This window comes from Heloderma suspectum, chromosome 2 (genome assembly GCF_057233095.1).
Source record: "Heloderma suspectum isolate Gila_16-S chromosome 2, 16-S_ref, whole genome shotgun sequence".
Lineage (NCBI taxonomy): Eukaryota > Metazoa > Chordata > Lepidosauria > Squamata > Helodermatidae > Heloderma > Heloderma suspectum.
In genome coordinates, this window is record NC_139459.1 from 97405779 (window position 1) to 97424597 (window position 18819).

Below are 18819 nucleotides of genomic sequence, written 5' to 3' on the forward strand. Positions count from 1 at the left end.
CAAAAAGATAGTATTTTAAACTGAAAAGTTACCCAACACAACTTAGAGTAACTTAAAACAGAAAACCTTCTCTTCCTAGCTGCACTTTCTTTAATGTAATGCAAGCAATTAATCACAGTGTTCTGAAATTATTTATATGAAATTATTTAAAGACATATACTGTTCCTTCAGAATTGCAACATGCACACACCTAAACCAGTCCCCATTGACACGCTTGAAGAATGCACTTCCTCCAAATGTTTACTGCTGTCAACCTTGTTTTATATGACATGCCTAAATTCAGTCTACAAATCCTTCAGGTTTTATATGTTTGTACTAGGGCAGGGTCTGCAGAACTAGCACAGTCAGCTTCCCACAGAGGAATTAAGTAGCTCAGCAGTCTATTAAGAAGTTTATTTTCTCATTATCCCACACAATCTAGTTCAGGTTAAACTTTGAGCTGCCCCCCCCCCCCCAATCATTATTTCTATTTCAGACTATTTGGAAGTCACAATAGCTTGTATAGCTTTCCAAATAAGAAAATCTGAATTAAAACTTCACTTCTTCCTATCTAATCTCCCCTCCCCTCATCAATTATTTGTTTTTGTTGTGTGTTAATAATATGAATGTTAGCATTTCCTGTTAAACTGAGTTAGAACTTCTAACAGTCTTCAGTTATCAGTGTCACTAATATTTGGAATTGGTGAGGTGGTGGGGGATCCAAAATTAGGCAATACCTTTATTGGGACCAACCAAAATGCCACAAAAGATTGTGCAAGCTTTTCAGTTCTTCAGAATTCTTCATCAGGCTAGGTGGTATAAGGACCAGGGGATGGGGGAAGTAACAGAAAACTTCAAAAATTAGGCCAGATCTTGTGGCCATGAGGTCTGTAATATAGGCTCAATTCCAAAATGGTGATGGAATGACCTGGTTTGTTTGTAATGCTAACCCATGGTTTATTTAAACAACAGTTTGTTGCACTATCCAGGGTTGGTCTGGCAGATGATCCAATAAATCATGGTTTGTTTTCTCAGTCTATGACCTGCTTTACATGTAACAACAACCATACAGGTTGAGTATAGGTTGTCGTTGAATTGTGGATTTCCACTATGTGAACAACCCAGAGTTCACAACCCAACAACAAACTATGGGTTCTCTTCCTGGGTTGTTTGTGGTTAGCAATCCATAGTTAAACCGTAGTTCATGTAACAACAACCCATGATTCAATGACAACCCTCACTCTGGGTTGATGTTATGTGCAAACCAGGCCCCTCGGTTGGTTATTTCCTTCCTCCTTCATCTGCTCCTTCTCTGTATCCCAACTGCCTTTGTGGCACTGCAGAACTGGCATGTAAAGAGACTGGTTTTTGTTTTGTTTTGCCTGCTCTTGTCCACTGCCTCTGTAGCCTGGTGAAACAACCCATGAACAACTCACGGTTCTGGGTTCATACATCACAACAATCTATGGTTTAAACAACCCATAGTTCACAACCCAACAACAAAGCGTGGTTCCCTTTGTGAGTTGTTCATGGTTAACAACCCATAGTTAACCCATAGTTCTGGGTGCGCATGTAACTAATCAACAAACCATGGTTTGTAGTTACATGTGAGTCAGGTCAATAAGTCATTAGTAGGTGTTGCAATTATCAGGTCACAATTGGCATTCTGAGGCAAAGAAGCAATGGCTGGCCCTCATTTCTGAAAACAAAGGCTGGTAGCCGTTGTGGCAGACATATGGAAGTTAGCAAGCCACCAAGAAATTTCATTTGCTGGGTGTAATGAATATAAGATTTCCACCATGTTGCGTGGCCCTATCAAGGTTTTTTGTGCGTATCAGTGGTTTCCTGGCCTTGAAAAACATTCTGTCAAGTACTGGCAGTCAGACCAGTCTGGGTACTGGTCTAAGTGTTAGGTAGCAGTTTATATCCTTATTAGAAATACCGTATAATAGAGATTTACAGAAGGCAGACTGGGGTCTATCAGTGCACTACTGGCTAATTTCTGGTGAACCACCTGGCCCCTGCTGGTTACTGGGATTCATGCACAAAAAAAAAAATAAAAATGCTGCAGCGATTAACTCTTAAAAGATCTTGAGTGGGCACTCTTCCTTTGTAAATTTAAAACATATTGATGGAGCAGAGGGATTATAGTAAATACAGATAAGTAAACAATGTACAACTGAAGCCAACCCATTCTGCCTGTATATGATCCAACAAAAATTCATTAGTAAAATAAACGTTCAGTACAAATACCTTAAAGTCTTCTATAAATCTTAAAGAGATTTATAGAAGACTTTCCCCAAGAAACATGGTTCTTCTGAGGTATCTGAATTTTTAAAGAAATGAACTGCCCTTATTGGAGATTGCCATGTTAGGGAGACGTGAGGAGGGAGAAGTGAAACTTGGCATTTAAAATTTCTCAGAGATACCATTCTCACAAGTCTCACGTTCTCTAAGGGTTTCAGAATCTCAATCTCTCTCTCTCTCTCTCTCTCTCTCTCTCTCTCTCTCACACACACACACACACACACACACACACAATGGTTCCAAGGAAAAAACTAATTTAAAAATAGATTTATTTGTCTGAGTCTTTTAAATGTACTGTAGTGAAATTTTTGAGCTTTTCAGCATAGGCAAGAAAAGTACCTCATTTAAAAGTAAGAAGAATTAGTAATTAGGCTGAGATTTTCAAAATTGTACTGTCAGTCTTTTAGTTTTAGTCACTTTTAAAAAAATTCCAATTACCATTTTCACAATAAAAGCAGACAAGTCGACAATACTTTCCTCTTGTGAAACCAATTATTTTGAGGCTAATGTAGAAGGCATTGTTAAAAAGGGCAGTATTGGAGCCAATGAAGTGCTTCTCATTTCTATCTCTGTATAATAACTTTCATAATGAGGTCTACTCTGTTCCACCTGGCAAACTAAACAAGGCCATGGCATTCTCAGGCTTTGCAGTGACAAGAGAGAATTCTATGTTGTGCTGCAATAGCTACATGCTTCCACTGAATTCTGTCTTTATTCACCAATTGCCCTCCTTGGGCAAATGCTTATTAAAATGTTTATAAGGTCAATTGCTCCCACTTATACTTTGGAGTGTTAGAGATTATTACATCATGAGACACATCTGTGAGATGATGTATGTCCCATGAGAAAAATGTTAATATTCTGCACTAAGGAAAGCTGAATTCTGTGACCTTTATAAAACATGCAAATTAAATAAATTTGTGTTCTGCTTGTGCTAGTCATAGGGAGGAACATGGAACTATGGAAATCTTTCTCTGTGACTATGGAGAATTCTGCTCAGCTGTCTGGCTTTTGAGGTTTCACCACACAATTTTGAGCCAATCTTTGCAGCCTCTAGGACTAAAAATTTGCCTCGATGGAAATTAAATCTCATATTTGTCAGAATGCAGGTGTGTTTTTTTTAACATTTGGTCAGTGCCGTTGTGGAATACACTGTCCCACATGTCTTTGTCCTTGTAATACTGAAAATGTGAGACATGAATCTGAGCTCCTATATGAGAAAATCCCCAAAGTGTTGCAAGATACTAGTCTGATTCTCTTATTTGACCGTCTTCGAGCCTTTTGTCTTTAATGGGGGTGGGGGTGAAAAGTAACATGGAAATTGGTCCTGGGGCGGGGGGAATGCACACACAGAAAGGCTCATAGAGGCCAACCTTCTACATACTACCTTTAAAAAAGGAAGGAAGAATAGCAATAACAAAATAGCATCTCAATAGCATCTTAGCATAATACATCTCAAAAATCCACAGTATGCACTCACCGTAATTTAAGCTTAACTTCATTTAAACTGAAGGGCAGTGTAAAGAAAAAAAAAAGTTGCTGACACAAAAGTATTACTTCTCTTGGCTTCCTGTAGAACATTTATTGGCTGAACATTCCCTGTTAGAGAACTGAAAGTGCCTAACTATCCCATTTACATTTCCCAGAAGGAGGATATTTGTGTGGGGAGGAATTGTAGCCACATCAACTTTAAACAAAACATCAGTTAAGTGAATTGTTCTTAAAGCTATTTCCTTTGTTGTTGGTTCACCCCTTTTGGGGAGTTATACATAAAATGTGGCACTACTTCAGTGGTTAATTTCTTAGAAAGAGAGGTGCTGGGGCATAAGCATGCCTAAAAGCTGCACTGCCAGACCTGGACTCCCAGTCAGCTAATGTCAGTCATGTGTAATGATTTAGATGAATTCAGGTTTAACATGAATGTAGTTATGCCTTGCCTAGAGGTTTCTGATAGACTAGCTTTCTACTTGGAACATGCCAGTTAGCTAAGCTTTGTCGAACTGAGAACATAAGCATGCTTTTCCACTGTGCTCCATGTTAGTTAAGCCTCAAAGAAGAGTGTACAATTTTGAACATCATATTTCAAGACAAAAGTTGGCAGATTGGAGAGAGTCCAGAGAGTGAGCAGCATACATGATTAAAGTTATTGTATGTAATCATATAAGGAAAGACTGGAAGAACAGGGTATTATTTCCTTCAAATAAAGGCTTAAACAATTTGGATCTGAGTTACTTGAAAGACCACCTTCACCCATATCAGCCCACCCACTCTTTGCAATCAGCAATGGAGGCCGTTCTTATTTGTCTGTCATTGAGGGCAGTTAGGGTGGGGAGTACAAGATAGAGAGCTTTATCTGCAGTGGCGACACACCCCCGGCATGGATTGCCATCTGCAGCACATTTTAATTTTCTCTTTAAATTTGGTTAACATATGAGCTTGGAGTTGAAGGCTACACCAAAAGTGGGCATAGTATTTTAAGGAAGAAGCCTTGAGGCCTTGTTCCTGTTCCTTCATCTGGCCAGGGTGTGGAACACTGAAGAAGCTTCAGGCCAGTCTCCCTGTAAGTTCTTCCTGGCCCCTGGCCTTTGGGCTGTGATACCATAGGAGGCAGTGTTTGAGGCGTTTGGGGGTTCTTTGTTATGGCTTTGCCAACATAATTATTTACTATTTATTTATAATATTTTTTGGATCACCCCTCCAACTCAATGAGTGTCTGAGATGTTGTGCAATAAAAACACACAAAATATATAAAAATTCAAAAACCTAAAGCATGTTTTAAAACAGGGGATTAATGACAAAAGCAGAGTAGCATTAATATTATATTTTTTTAACTTACTGACACAACGTACTCACTGTCACAAGGTGTGACAACAATGGCTACTAGCTTAGCAGTGCAATCTTATGCATTTCTGCTCAGAAGTTAGACCCATTGAGTTGAATGGGGCTTACTCCCACAAAGTGGGTATAGGATTGCAGCCTAAGGGAGCAATCCTATGGCCACTAGACACTGTCTACAGGGCCATAGGATTTTTCATTTTCTAGGAACTTAGGTTGGAGCCAGGGCAATGACCTCGATTCCCAGAAACTACACTCTCCTCACCCACCCCTTTATAGCCAGTGCAGTTCTCCCTACGCTAGCTACTTCGCGCTTAGAAATGGAGCGCAGAAACAGGGAAAAAGAGGGCATTCCCAGGGATGGGGAGGGAAGGGGAGGAGGCAAAATCTCCCATCTAGCCAAAAATGCAGGGTGGCTGGAGCATGGAGGCTAGGATCATCTCTGTGCTCAAACCCCCCTGCATTGGCTACTCAGAAGCCTTCGACTTTGGAGGCTGTCGACCATCTCAAAAGGATTGCACTCTAATTGGTTTAAAAGAGGATTAGACAAATTCATGGAGGATGGAACTGTCAGTGGCATGATATGAAAATGAAAGCTTTATGTTGAGATGCATGAAGTACTTCACCACACCAGGCTTTTTATCCCACAACTTACCAGGGCTTTTGTTTCCAGATTCTTCGGGATTAAGATAGGCTCCTTTACACAGGCGAACACATCCTTGATTGGGAAGTTTATTTGTATGCAGGTTTTATAGGTTTCATTATACGGCCAGTAGACAGAACTGCGTAATTATGCACTGCTGATATAGTGGATTAACATTCCTTATCGGGTTATCTCCCATCTTTTTAAACCCAGTTTAAATGTCAGAAAGCATGGGAGACACCATGGAGGTTGATGACGTCATGTTAAGGACCCGCAAACTTCCATGAGTGACCAATCATGAGTGTGTAATAAAAGCCTCACGTAGAAATGCTCTACATCTCTTCATAGCAGTTGCTGGGACAGAGAGCATTCATACTCTGCTTGTAGGCTTCCTAGAAGCATTTAACAAGCCATTGTTTGAAACCGCATTCTCAGCCAAATGAATCCTTGGTTTCCAGCAGCAGGTTACCCTACTCCTCACCCCCAGTAATCCCAGAAGAATGTAAGAGTTATTCAACAAAATATAGGTACAATAAGGTTAAATGTTTTCACAAGGTAAGGTGATTCAACACATTATGAATTATTATTTCTTGTTATACGTGCTGTAGTAACATAAGTCATGCTCTGGAATATGCATCAGAATTTACATCCGTATCTCAAAATCTGCTAGTGTCTTCTTAAAAAACAAAAACAAGAAACCACAAACATGTTAATAGGATATAACATAGCCACTGAATAGCCATGTGTTAGGAACACTGAAAGCCCATCTTCTAAATCACAGCAAACAGTTTTCATGATTTATATTGTATTTTTATTTTTCCATGGGGCTTTATAGTTCATATCCTCATCCTCACAACATTTTTGCAAGATTGTCTCTTGCTTTAATTTTGCAGCTGGTGACTGTACAGAGCCACCCGCTAGAGCCGAGATTGATTTAATTCTCCCAAGCCTTGGTCCAGCACTCTATCCACAGGAACACTTCATGGCTCCCAACAAGGGTGCTGTTGCTTTCTTATTCTTTTCCCCTACCCCAGGTTCCGGCTTTATTCTTCCCCAGTTTCCTTAACCCAGCTAAAGACTCACTACAGATGATTGACTTCACTCACAAGAGAATTTTTAATATAATACACTAAGATCCTGTAGAAAAGTTTACAATAGTCAGCAGATTGTTGTAATAAAGACTACTCCCATTTAAAAATACATGATATAGATCCCTTTTTTGTGTATCTCAAGAGCTTTATAAGACATTGAAGTATGTCTATTAATAGTATTACATAACCAGTAACCTAATTTTGTGGTGAAATTAATCACCAAGGATAATTGCAGGAAGCAGCACAGTTACAGAAGCCCAGCCATCATATAATTAATCTGTGTAACATACCAGAGAGAGGGAATAACTCCATAAGCCCAAGAAGAAATATTCATGTTTCAAATTCTGCATTATTTGTGACTCTGTAGCCTCTCTGTAAACTGTCAAAGCGTGAGCTCAGTTCTAAGCGTTGTTTGTAATAACCTGAACAACATCTACTCCTAAAATTATTATTTATTATTTATTTCATTTCTGTACCACCCAAGAGCCAAAACTCTCTGGGTGGTTCACAGAACAAACATCCATTATCTGTGACTATAAAACACACACACACTCTTTGTTGGCCTCCATGTTGAATTAAAATTGGAACTTGTGTGCATGAAAGGAAATGAAGATTTAAAATACATATATCCTGGATCTAAAAAGTAAGTTTTTAATAAGAGCTACATGCAGTACAGTCCTAAATTGTTTTACTTGGAAGTAAGTTCCATTGTATTCAATTGAGTTACCCCCTAATAAACGAGTTAAGGGTCTGAGTGAACAGGTCCTGGTAGCATGGGATCCCTCTCTTCCACTCCCCAGCAACAAAGAAACTGTGTATGCCTTTACTGAACAGTATCTGGGATGGAGTTACCTTGAAAGGAAAAGACATGTGTAGAATTGCCAGCCAGTCACCCCAGCAGGGCTCTGTCCTGTGTCTTAGACAGTTGCTTGACAGACAGCAGCATGGCAAGTTTAGTGTCCCTCACAGCACCACCTTTATGTTGGAAACACTTCGATCTGTTGCATAACTCACTATCATGATGTCTGCAAGGTTGCAGGAGCCTGCCTGGAACAAGTAGGTTGGCGACCCTACAGAGAAACAGCCAGGAGCATCCTGGTCACTGCTGCTGGTCCTGGGGTGGGCCTCCCTTGTGGCCTGCAAGGAACGGAGTGTGGGATGGATCCTGTGCCTGTCGGAGAGCAACCTGTGGGGATCAAGGGCAGACACACAGAAGGAGTAACAAATAGTAGTAAGCAACTGGATCACATAGTCCCTGAACATTGATGTGCAGTAGGTGTTTGTAAGGGGGGGAGAAGGGAATGGTGCCACCTGAGTGCTCTGCCAGTGCTCATGCCTTAGTCCCCTCTCTTCATGGGGTGTTGGGTGGGGGGAGGGAGATTGTCGTGACTGTAACATACTAAACACACACACACACACACACACAGGGGTTGCGATGAGGCTCTGACCCAGTTCACACAACATCCCACTGTGGCTTAATTTAGCTGCGGTGGCTGTTGTGTCACCCCTACAGGCCCCCATCTTGCATGGTGTCTGCAGGCACCCGTTTGCCATGGTTTGCTGTCTCGTGTGAACCCAGCATTGTGTGTTGTTTGAGGGAGTAGACAGCCCTCACATAGACCTAAAATAAGCCATGGGTTATTTGACAGTTGTCTAGTTCCTCAAACAACCTACCATGCCGGGTTCACATGACATGGCAAGCTACAAGTGGGCTACCTCTTGCATATTCAAAATGGCAGCCGGCACACTCTGCTGAACTCCGGGGGGAATTAACCTACGGTGGCTTAGCATTACGTGCCACCAGGCTCTCTGTATCTATGCACAGGTTGTTCTGCTTCATGCATCTAGACTATACGCTTGCAGGGCAAGAGTGCTCATGAGTCTATGGCCAACAGTTGCAATGGTTAGAGTGAAGTGTATTGCCTTTGCCAACAGAGAGCTTATTTGTTTGTGTGATTCTTGGGAGGTCAATTGCTTCCTCCATGTGGGAGACACTGTATCCCTGCTTGGGAGGCCAGGTCAAGAGTGTTACAACAATACAGTTTAGGCAAGTATTCATACAAAGCAAGGGGAGAGACAGGGAAAGGATTAATATTCAGTTACACTGAATGTTCTCCCTTCCCTTGCTTACCTGTGTGGGGTGCTCAGTCCAGGCATCTGCAGGTGTGATGGTGTGGTAATGGGTGTTTGTACCTGGAGTCCCCAAATGAGGTACCTGTTCGTTTTCTACAAAGAAAAGTGTTAGCAACGTGCTCAAGTTCCTAGGAGTGTTCTACGGGTGGCTTTGCACAAAGTGCCCTCTTCAGTAATTCTCCGCACCCTTGTGAGTTCTTAAGTATGCATGCCATGAAGCCACAGAGTTATAGCCCCATGCCTTATGCCCTACCACCTGAGCTATGGTCTTCCAAAATATCTCAAGTATAGGAGATTGCTCCCTTAGGCTGCATTCCCACACTCACTTACTTGGAATTAAGCCCCAATGAACATCATGCTATTACTTCCGAGCAAACATGTATAGGATTGTACTGTTAGAGTACATGGTGTCAAATAATCCCTTTAACAATAGACATGTAAAAGTGGGCATAGCAGTGATCCTATTGTTTGCAAATCAAGAAGATGAAAGAAGAACCACAGCAAATAAAATGAGCATTGCTGCTGTTCATATCATCTTTAAGTTGCTAAAAAATAATTTTTTAGCATTAAATAATTTATTCTATATGAACAAACTTCAGGTAGAATTTCTAATAATTGCATTTGTAAATATAGAAATAACAAACCTGTTGGCTTTGTCACTAGTCTAAAGCAACCACAAGTCTTTATTTAGAATACATTTTAGTATTTTTGTCATGTTTAGAAAGGATTCACTTTTCTGAGGGTTGTGGTTATCCTTTATTGTCAAACACTTCTACAAGTGTGTGTGTGTGTGTGCGCGCGCGCTGTGTCTCTTATAAAACCAGAATTCTGTTTCAACACTACTTCTGTTAATTTTAGTTGGATGACTGGCTGTTTCACCTTGCAGCAACCTTCTGTTTAGAGCCTCTTCACTGGTTACAGATTAACAACCTGATCCTATTACACCTTATTTGGGTGTAAGCCCTATTGATTTCAGTGGAGCTTACTCCCAAGTATGTATGCATAGAATTGGATTGTTGAACTACAGTTGTCTGCACTGTTATTTGGAGTAAAAAGTATCGAACTCAGTGGGACTTAATTCTGAATAAATGTGGATAGGGTTGGATTACAAGAATGTACACCAGGTATATATGCAATGTGTACTTTTAAAGTGGCTACGCACACCATGACCATACACAGTGGAACAGATGCATGTAGGTTTTCCAAATGTGATGCTATCTCTTTAAAATGTGAAAGTGGCCCCAGGGGACCATTCTTAGGCAGTGCAAATTTTAATATCTCTCACTGCATTTATTCATTAGATGTCCATTCAAATTAATAACACAGTCTGTTGCTGCAACCTGAAAATTTGGCTAACAGTTAATAATGCAAAAATAATTCATTGTAGAAGCCTTGGGTTTTTTTATACTGGGGAAGAAAAATTAAATCCCTAAAGATAAGTACAGAATTGTTATCATGCATTCTGTTTCTCCTTATTTCCTTCCTGTAAGCTCTTCTTACAATTAATATAATTATTGATATCCATATTAAAATGTTAAATGTACTAACACAATTTTTTAAATTGAAGGACTAAAAGGCCTTGGAAAATGAAAAGGTCTTCCCTGCTGCCAAAAAGACCACAACATGGGCACCATGCAAGCCCCTCTGCAGGTTGGGGGGGGGGGGACATTCTGCGACTAGAGTACCACCTCTGAAAAGGCCCTCTTCCTAGCCATCCACATCACCTCATTTGGCAAGGGCACCCAAGCAGTGGCCTCTGAAGATGATCTTAGGGTCTGGTCAGGTATATATGGAAAGAGACAATCCTTCAGGTAACCTAGCCCCAAGCTGTTTAGGGCTTTGTAGGCTAATACCATCCCTTTCAGTTGGGCCCGGGAATGGACTGGAAGCCAGTGCAGATCACAAAGCACTGGCATAATATGATCATATTGGCCAGTCCTTGTTAACAATATCACCGGCCTATTTTGGACAGCAGAAGTTTCCAAACTGTTTTCAAAGGCACTAATCCAAAGGAGAGGTTACCAGAGCATGGATAACTGTAGCTAGGCTATATCTGTCCAGGTATAGCAGTTGGTATATCTGCCTAAGCTGATAAAAGATGCTGTGCTCTCTGAACCCAAGAGCATCCCCACACTACAAACCTGATCCTTTAGGTGGTGTGCAACCCCCTCAAGAACAGGTTAAATACCACTCAACCAGGCAGATGAACCACTGGCTAACAGTACCTCTGTCTTACCAAGATTACATCTCAGTTTATTGGCCCTCATCCAGTCAATTCCTGCACCCAAGCACTGATTCAGTACACCCACTGCTTCACCTGGATTTGATGAAATGGAGAAAGAGCTGGGTATCATCCACATATTGGTGGCACCTCAGTCCGCATCTTCAGATAACCTCTCCCAGGGGTTTAATGTCGATAAACAACATGGGGGATAAAATATAACCTTGTAGGACCCTATAGCATAACTCCCACGGGGCAGAGCAATAATGCCCCAGCACCACCTTCTGAAAGCAGCCATCCAAGTAGGAGCTGAACCATTGCATCATGTACCTGCATTACCCAGCCCAGATAGCTATATTGAAAGCCACTGAGAGGTCCAAGAGAATCAACAGGGTCGCACTCCCTGTGTCCCTCTCTTGGCAAAGGTCATCCCATGAGGTGACCAAGGCAGTTTCGGTTTCAAAACCAGGCCTGAAACCAATTGAAAAGGATCTAGAATCTAGATAATCTGTTTAATTCAGAAGCGCCTGGAGCTGGCCTAATTGCTCTGCAATTACATTAGCAAAACCACTATGCAGTTGCTTAATATGCTACTCCCTAACTTGCAGGGAAATAATAGGACAATCATACTTTCATGAGACACAAGACATTAATGGATGGTGATGCCTATGTAATCTCCACTAGAATTGGCAGGACTAGCACACTTTAAGTAGGTGCTGGTTTAAAAAACATTTTTTAAACAGAGTTTTGAGCAGAAAGCAAAACCCTATGCTGGCACAATGCAGTATGATCTAATGCATTTTTTACATCAGTGATAGGATAAATTTAATGTAAAGCTAATTGGCATAAATTCCATCTCCAAACAGTGGTGAGCCTGGTTAAATCACAAACCTAATAACCATGTTTATGTGGCTGCTGTATGCAAGTTCTGCTTAAGATCTCAAAGAAGTCTGGAACTAGTGAGAATTTTTTGTCTTATGGGAGTTGAACGTTTGCTTTGTATCAGGCTCGCAGTGCTTTCTGTCGTAGCGCAGGCTTTCTGCAAATGTGGTTTAGCACAAACTCGTTGGATTTTACTTGCCTTGTCCTGAATAAGGCATGCTTTCAGGGATCAGACTGATTGTGTCTGTTGGATAGTTCTACCTTTTCTTCATGTTTTTCAAGACTTGGTTACAAACTGTGGCTCAGAGTTTGAAGACAATGGTCCTCTAGCACTTGAGTAGAAAAAAGCTGCTGTGTAATATATGTACAAGATGTTTGTCTTCTGTGGGTAACATGGCTCATGACAGTGGATTACAAATAGCATGTCAACTGCCTTGATTTTTTGGGTTTACCTTCACCGCTATGTAATGCTGCTTCCTGGTCTAATATATTGTTCTTTTGACCTGGTGGGGATGAAGAGAGTGTATGTGTATATAATTATTTTAAACGATAATTAAATTAACACTTCAGATGACTGAGCTAATAGCTTAGCTTTATTGAAAGGTGTGTGAGAATTATAGCAAGTACTTACAGTTTCAAGCCAGCCAGTCAAGCTTTAAAGCAAAAGGTGTTGTATCACCATGATGGAGGGTTACGTAAATTATACATCACATGGGTTCATATATTTGTAGCAATAATTATGTTGTCCTATACATGTATACATTACTGTAGACATTCAAGGAGCAAAACACAGTCCCCAAAATCTAGAAGCGTGCAAGCAAAATTCACCTCCTTGTGCAATCTTGTTCATTTTCCAATTATTTTTACATTCCCTTTCTCAGTTTATCATAAGGGTGGTGAGAATGGTTTCAGTTACCTGCATGATTTATTATGGCTCTCGCATGTTGTATATTTTCAAAGTTTCAATAGTTAACCAAATGAGAGAAAGCACTGCATTACAATAATGGATCTATGTTGGCTAAAAAAAGGTTGTGTCTAGATGCCTGCTGAGAGGAGGAGCATGGAGGCCAAATTAAGTGACAAAGTAGGGTGTGGTCTATGCACTCTAAAGTTTTTAACATGCCCATAAGCTGCAAAAAAACCCCACCATTTTATAAAATAATGTGCCATTGCTCTGTTTTTTTACTTTTTTTCTCTTTCAGTAGACCCAATGGAACATACCTGAGGAAAACAAATTAATTGTTCAGAACAAGGGGAAGATTGTAGGAGTGCCTGTGTGATCCTAGAAAGAGATAGTCTGTCCAGGAAGTAGAATAATCAAACCAGGAAGTAGAATAATCAAATAGAGAATCAGGGCCTGCATGTGGTTGGGTCTTCAGATATGAGCAGTGGGCACTGGAGATAAAAAGACATTAGAGTTTACTTTGGGCTATATTGAGGTCAGAAAAGGTGACTGACTGGTTGGTAGCACCCCACTGTGAAATGTTTTGGGGAACTCTGACTTCAATTTTAGTTACTTCTACTTGTTAGGTTGGCATCTGCATTTTCTACCTGGACAATGTGACTGGGAATGCTATATCTATTGAAATTCTCCCTGATCGTTTATTACTACATTTCACATTCGTGCAATGAACATTCATGTACTGGCTTAGTCCAAAAATCTTCCAAACCTTGGAAGAAATTGAACTTGGAAGACATATACAAGATAAAATGTTGCTTGCTGCCACTTCCCAGTCCCCTGAGGTGCCATCCCCCTCTGCTAATGCAATCAAAGATTGAGAGAGAGGCTCTGTTCTGGATGGCACTGCTGGCGTATCTGTTTTAAAATACCCATTACTTTGCTCACAGCAACCAGCTCTCTACCCCCACCCCCCTTCTGGGCTTCACTGGAAGGAAATTACTTGTGTTTCCTAAGTTGTCTATCCTTGCTCTAAAATTACTACTTTTAAACTTCATAATTCCAAAACTACATAAAGGATTTTCACCAAATCAGTGAAAGGTAAAAATGGCCATTTGAAAAGAAAAACCAAACCCGTCCTCCAACCAGGTTCTTAAACTGCTGATTGGGGGGGGGGGGGGTCGGAAAATTTGGGAGCTTCTATTCTCACCAAGGAGATCATCCATACCAAATTTTATGCCAATAGGACAACTTTTATCTACATTTAAGGAACTATTTGTGCATACTTTAAAATGGTAGAGTTCTTTTAAAAAATCCACCCTGCTGTAAATAAGTGGCTGAGTAATTAAATTCCAAAGGAGTGGCTGAGTAATTAAATTCTTCCTGCCTGCTAGACTCCTGCCTCCTACCCTTTTGGTACAACTCTTTCCTCCATGGCGACTTTCTCTTCAGACTGAAATAACTCTACGCTCAGACAGGGATTTATAATCCCACCAGTCCTTTAGATATTTCACTGAGGGTCAGACTACATCTCACAGTAGCAGTCCTGTGTCTTTTAAATGCAGGTCTATGATAACCACATGTAAAGCAGAGGGTGGGGGTGAAATTTAAAGTGGTGCTGAACCCTTTTCCATTTGGACTCATTTCTGGTTTTCAACCCAGGTGGGAGGAAAAATTGGGAGATGGACTACGAGGGGAACAGTGTAAGGAAGGGAGCGTTGCACACTGCTAGGGGTCTTAAATCAGCCTCTGCTTTATCTACATTTGGACAGAGATTTTGGCCTTGATGTTGCAGCTTTGGAAATCTTGAGCCTTGGCTATTTCCTATTCATATTACCAATTAGACATGTACAAGGAGAATACAAGCTGTATTCTCCACCCTCTTAATAGATTTTGCACATCATTTTCTAATGATGCTGTGATTTTTAGGTTTTACTGACCCCTGGCATGATGACACTAGCTGGCAGTAGCTCAGTAGTAGAACCCATACTATAAGTGCAAAAGGTCCCTGCGTCATCTCTAGCATCTCCAGACAGGGCTGGAAAATGTTCCTCTCTACAACCCTAGAGAGCTACTGCTAGTCAAAGTAGGCAATGCTGAGGTGGATGGACCAAATGATCTCACTTGGTATAAGGTACCTCAGATTAAAACAAGATATGGCTTCTGATACTGTGCTTTACCAGCATGAAAGTACATTGATATTTCTAAAAGTTACTTTTTAAATTACTGGAAAACACAGTTTCCTATAATAAAGATAGCTACCAGCATTTTCTTTGTACCTTATAGTGCCATGGCTGTGTTTGTATCTGCACTTTTCAAACATGAACATTTAGTCTGCCTTTTAGTTTATAGCTACAGAATTTTAAAACTAGCCTGCTGTAGATCTTAGCTCTACAGTAGGAACAACGAGATCTTACAAGAAACATTTATGTGTGCCCCCAAACAATCTGAGGTTACTGAATATTATAGTGAGTAAATTAACAAATCCTGCAGTTCTGAAGATATGTGTACAGATATTAATGTGCAAGACTGTGTATATAGTTTGTCCATTTTTGTTATGTGCATTTCAATCAAAAGGGTTAGCAATGTTTTCCCCCAGAAAAATTTAAAAGAGGGAAATAGCTGACGACTTGCTTTATAGACTATTTTTCAAAATTTCTCTTTCAAGTTGATCCTTAGGAATATTAGAATAAATCAGCTGGTATACTTTTCAGGCAAGAGTACATTGTTTATCTGACTGGCACTATGTTGATTATTTATTTATAGCAATGTATACTGGTAGCTGGCCTTATGATGGTAGTTAATGGACTAATGATCAAATTGTACTAGCAAATAATTTAATTATAGTGCCCTTTGACTATCAGGAAATGATGCACTATGCATTGAAATAAATACAAAAATCATGGTGAATCTTATATCATGCTTCTTGTGATTGAACAGGAAAAGGAAATGGATGAATAAAAAGTATCTCAGGTAAAATACTTATTGTCAAGCATTCCCAAATGTACAGGGGTGCAGAATCTTAAGCCTGGGGGCCAAATCCAGCCCTCCAGGATTCCTTTTCCTCTTTCCCCTTTCCACCAAAAATTTGGTAGTTTACTGGCTTTCATGGAGTTTTCTCCATTCTAAAAGGTTGAAATGCCTCTCCTAAGGCTGAAGGTGCAATCCTGTGCATCTTTAGAAAGAAAAAGCATGGCTGGCTGGGAAATTCTGGGAGTTGTAGTACTTTTTCCTATCGAAACATGCATAGGATTGTACCTTTAAACTAAAATATGCTGGTATTTTGTCCCCTCCCCTTTTGACTTTGGCTTGCCCCTTTGCCTTCAGCCCCACTCACCACTGGAATGAGGCCCTCAAGAGTTTCTCCAAAATGGAATGCAGCCCTCAACTGAAAGAGGATCTGCACCCCTGATCTTATATGGAACCATTTTCCACCTGTTCTGAAGGAATTGGCTCCCTGTTTGCAACTGAGTCCAATTCAATGTGGTGGTAATCATCTTTAAAGTCCTAAATGGCTTGGGGCCCAAATAACTGAAGGAGCTCTGCCTGCCATACCTTGCCTGGGCATTAAGGTCTTCAGAGGAGGCCCTTCCCTGAGTGACAGCACTGAAAGATGGGCATTACAAACAAGCACACCTTCTCTATGGTGGTGCCCTGACTTAGTGCCAAATTAAAATATTCCTGTTTGGTCAGGCATTTTAAACTTCTAAATTCAGTTCACACTGATTTTATATTGTTTGTTTGCTGGTGCCCTCCAGGTGTATTGGTGCCCTCCTAGTGTATTGGACTGCAACTGCCATCATCCCCAGCCAGCATGACCATTGGCCATATTGGGTAGAGATGAATGGAGTTGTAGTCCACATATGGAGGGCACCAGGATAGGGAAGGCTGAGCTACAGCATGATTTAAAAGTCTTGGAAAATGGCTTTCTGTGGTGACAGAAAGACATTAGAGAAGGAGCCAGGTGAACCTCTTAGGGAGGTAGTTTCATAATGGAGTGTCACTGCTGCAAAGGCCCTTTCATTCATAGCCACCTGTCATACCTCACTTGGTTAGGGAGTTTGTTGTGGTTTCTGAAATTCCCATTTCACATGTTCACCACAGCCTACCATGGTTTATGGGTTGCAACACAGTGGGTTGCGGCGTGCATCAGTGGCCATTCTGAATATTCGGGGGGACGGGGGGGTTGCCCTGGGTTTTTTTGTTTTGTCCAAACCTGGGTGGCAGGGGTTGTTTGAGGGTTAAACAACCCTCAAATAACGCTACAACAGATCATGGGTTATTTGAGGGTTGTTTAACCCTCAAACAACTCCTCCCACCCAAGTTCAAACGACACGACAAACCATGGCAGCTCCCTGCTGGGGGTTGAATATTCAAAAAGGCCATTGGCATGCACCACACAATCCACTGTGGCTTAAATAAGCCATGGTGGGCTGCATTGATCATGCAAACTTAGTTTAAGAGCTCAGGAGAAGTTTGTTTTCTGACATGAAATTGCCTATGGCTTGTAAACAGCTCTATTAATAGAAGGTGCTTAGGTTCAGAATGTGATGTATTGTAATTTAATAATGTTAGGTAACAACCTCAAGTTCCTTTGAAATCATAGGTATTTAGGATTAGAGGGCCTAGATTTTTTTCATAAGAATTGTGATTAAATTGTATAAGAAATTGAAGTATAATTTGTGTAAAGTTAGCATGAGACATGAATTCATTTTCAGTGATCTCTCTGCTTGTAGAGAAATGCAAGTTTGAATAATTCAACTTTGATTCTTGATTTCAAGCAAACATCTTTGGCAGTTAATGATACTATACTTTTAAACCAAATGCATTGACATTGACATTTTACCAGATTAAGAAATGAATAGAATAAGTCTCATGTTCTTAATCCCCTAGTGGTGGTTTACCTGAGTTTGTTATACCCTTCATGTATGTACTAGTGAAGTATTGCTAAGTAGATAATGAATTAATGGACAGAAGAATATTCAAATATAGTTTGATTTGAGAATGTCTGCAGATTGTAGCTCTTTTCCCTCAGCTTCGTGTAGTTGGAGCGTTCCTTCATCTTGGGCATCCATCCTCACTTCCCCTATGACTGTAAACTAACAATCTCTTCCGTTTTTCTATTCCACTTCCTTCCTTGGCACGTGCACGCGCTCTCTCTCTCCCCCCCCCCCCCCTCAGCATACTGACTGCTGCTGTGTCTTCCATTGTTTTCAACTCTTAGATTTCCCTTCATAAGCTGTGGGGGAGGTTTATAGTTTTTATATAGCTGACCACAAATTAAAGAAAGAAGTCTTACTGCATTTCTGGAAAAGGATACTTCCCAGTGCCCCCACATGGACACTCATTACACTTTTAAAGTGAATATCTGTCTGTGTAACTTAATGTATATGTTGTATGATGAACACAAATGTAATTTTTTAATTATTATTATTATAGGGTAATGCACAGCTAGTTCGTGATGTTGATATAGAGAAAGTGTCTTCATTTGAGAACCCTTACGTAGATGCGATAAAGAGTTTATGGAATGACCCTGGAATCCAAGAATGCTATGACAGACGACGGGAGTATCAATTGTCAGATTCTACTAAATAGTAAGTATAAAATATGAACATGTTTTGGACAGTAATGGCAATTTTAGACATTTATCATGGACAACAATTTTTCCAACACTTTCTGAAATATCCAGCGTCTGGGCATCTTTTTCAAATTTCTTCTCAAAATTGAAATACGTATCGGGTTATATTTTAGGATAGTTTGTATAACTATTGACAATATGCTTAATTTAAAGATCTATATATATGTACATAGATTACTAGGTACCGTAACT

General features: G+C 40.4%; 1 protein-coding gene across 2 annotated transcripts in view; it reads left to right on the forward strand.

Moving 5' to 3' along the window:
• LOC146352519 (guanine nucleotide-binding protein G(q) subunit alpha) overlaps positions 1-18819 on the forward strand; it is a 122801-nt gene that overhangs the window by 66408 nt on the left and 37574 nt on the right. For both annotated transcript variants that reach the window (XM_084834251.1, XM_084834252.1), the window contains exon 3: positions 18429-18583. In XM_084834251.1, coding sequence (XP_084690377.1) covers positions 18429-18583 — 155 coding nt within the window. The remainder of the gene's footprint in view (positions 1-18428; positions 18584-18819) is intronic.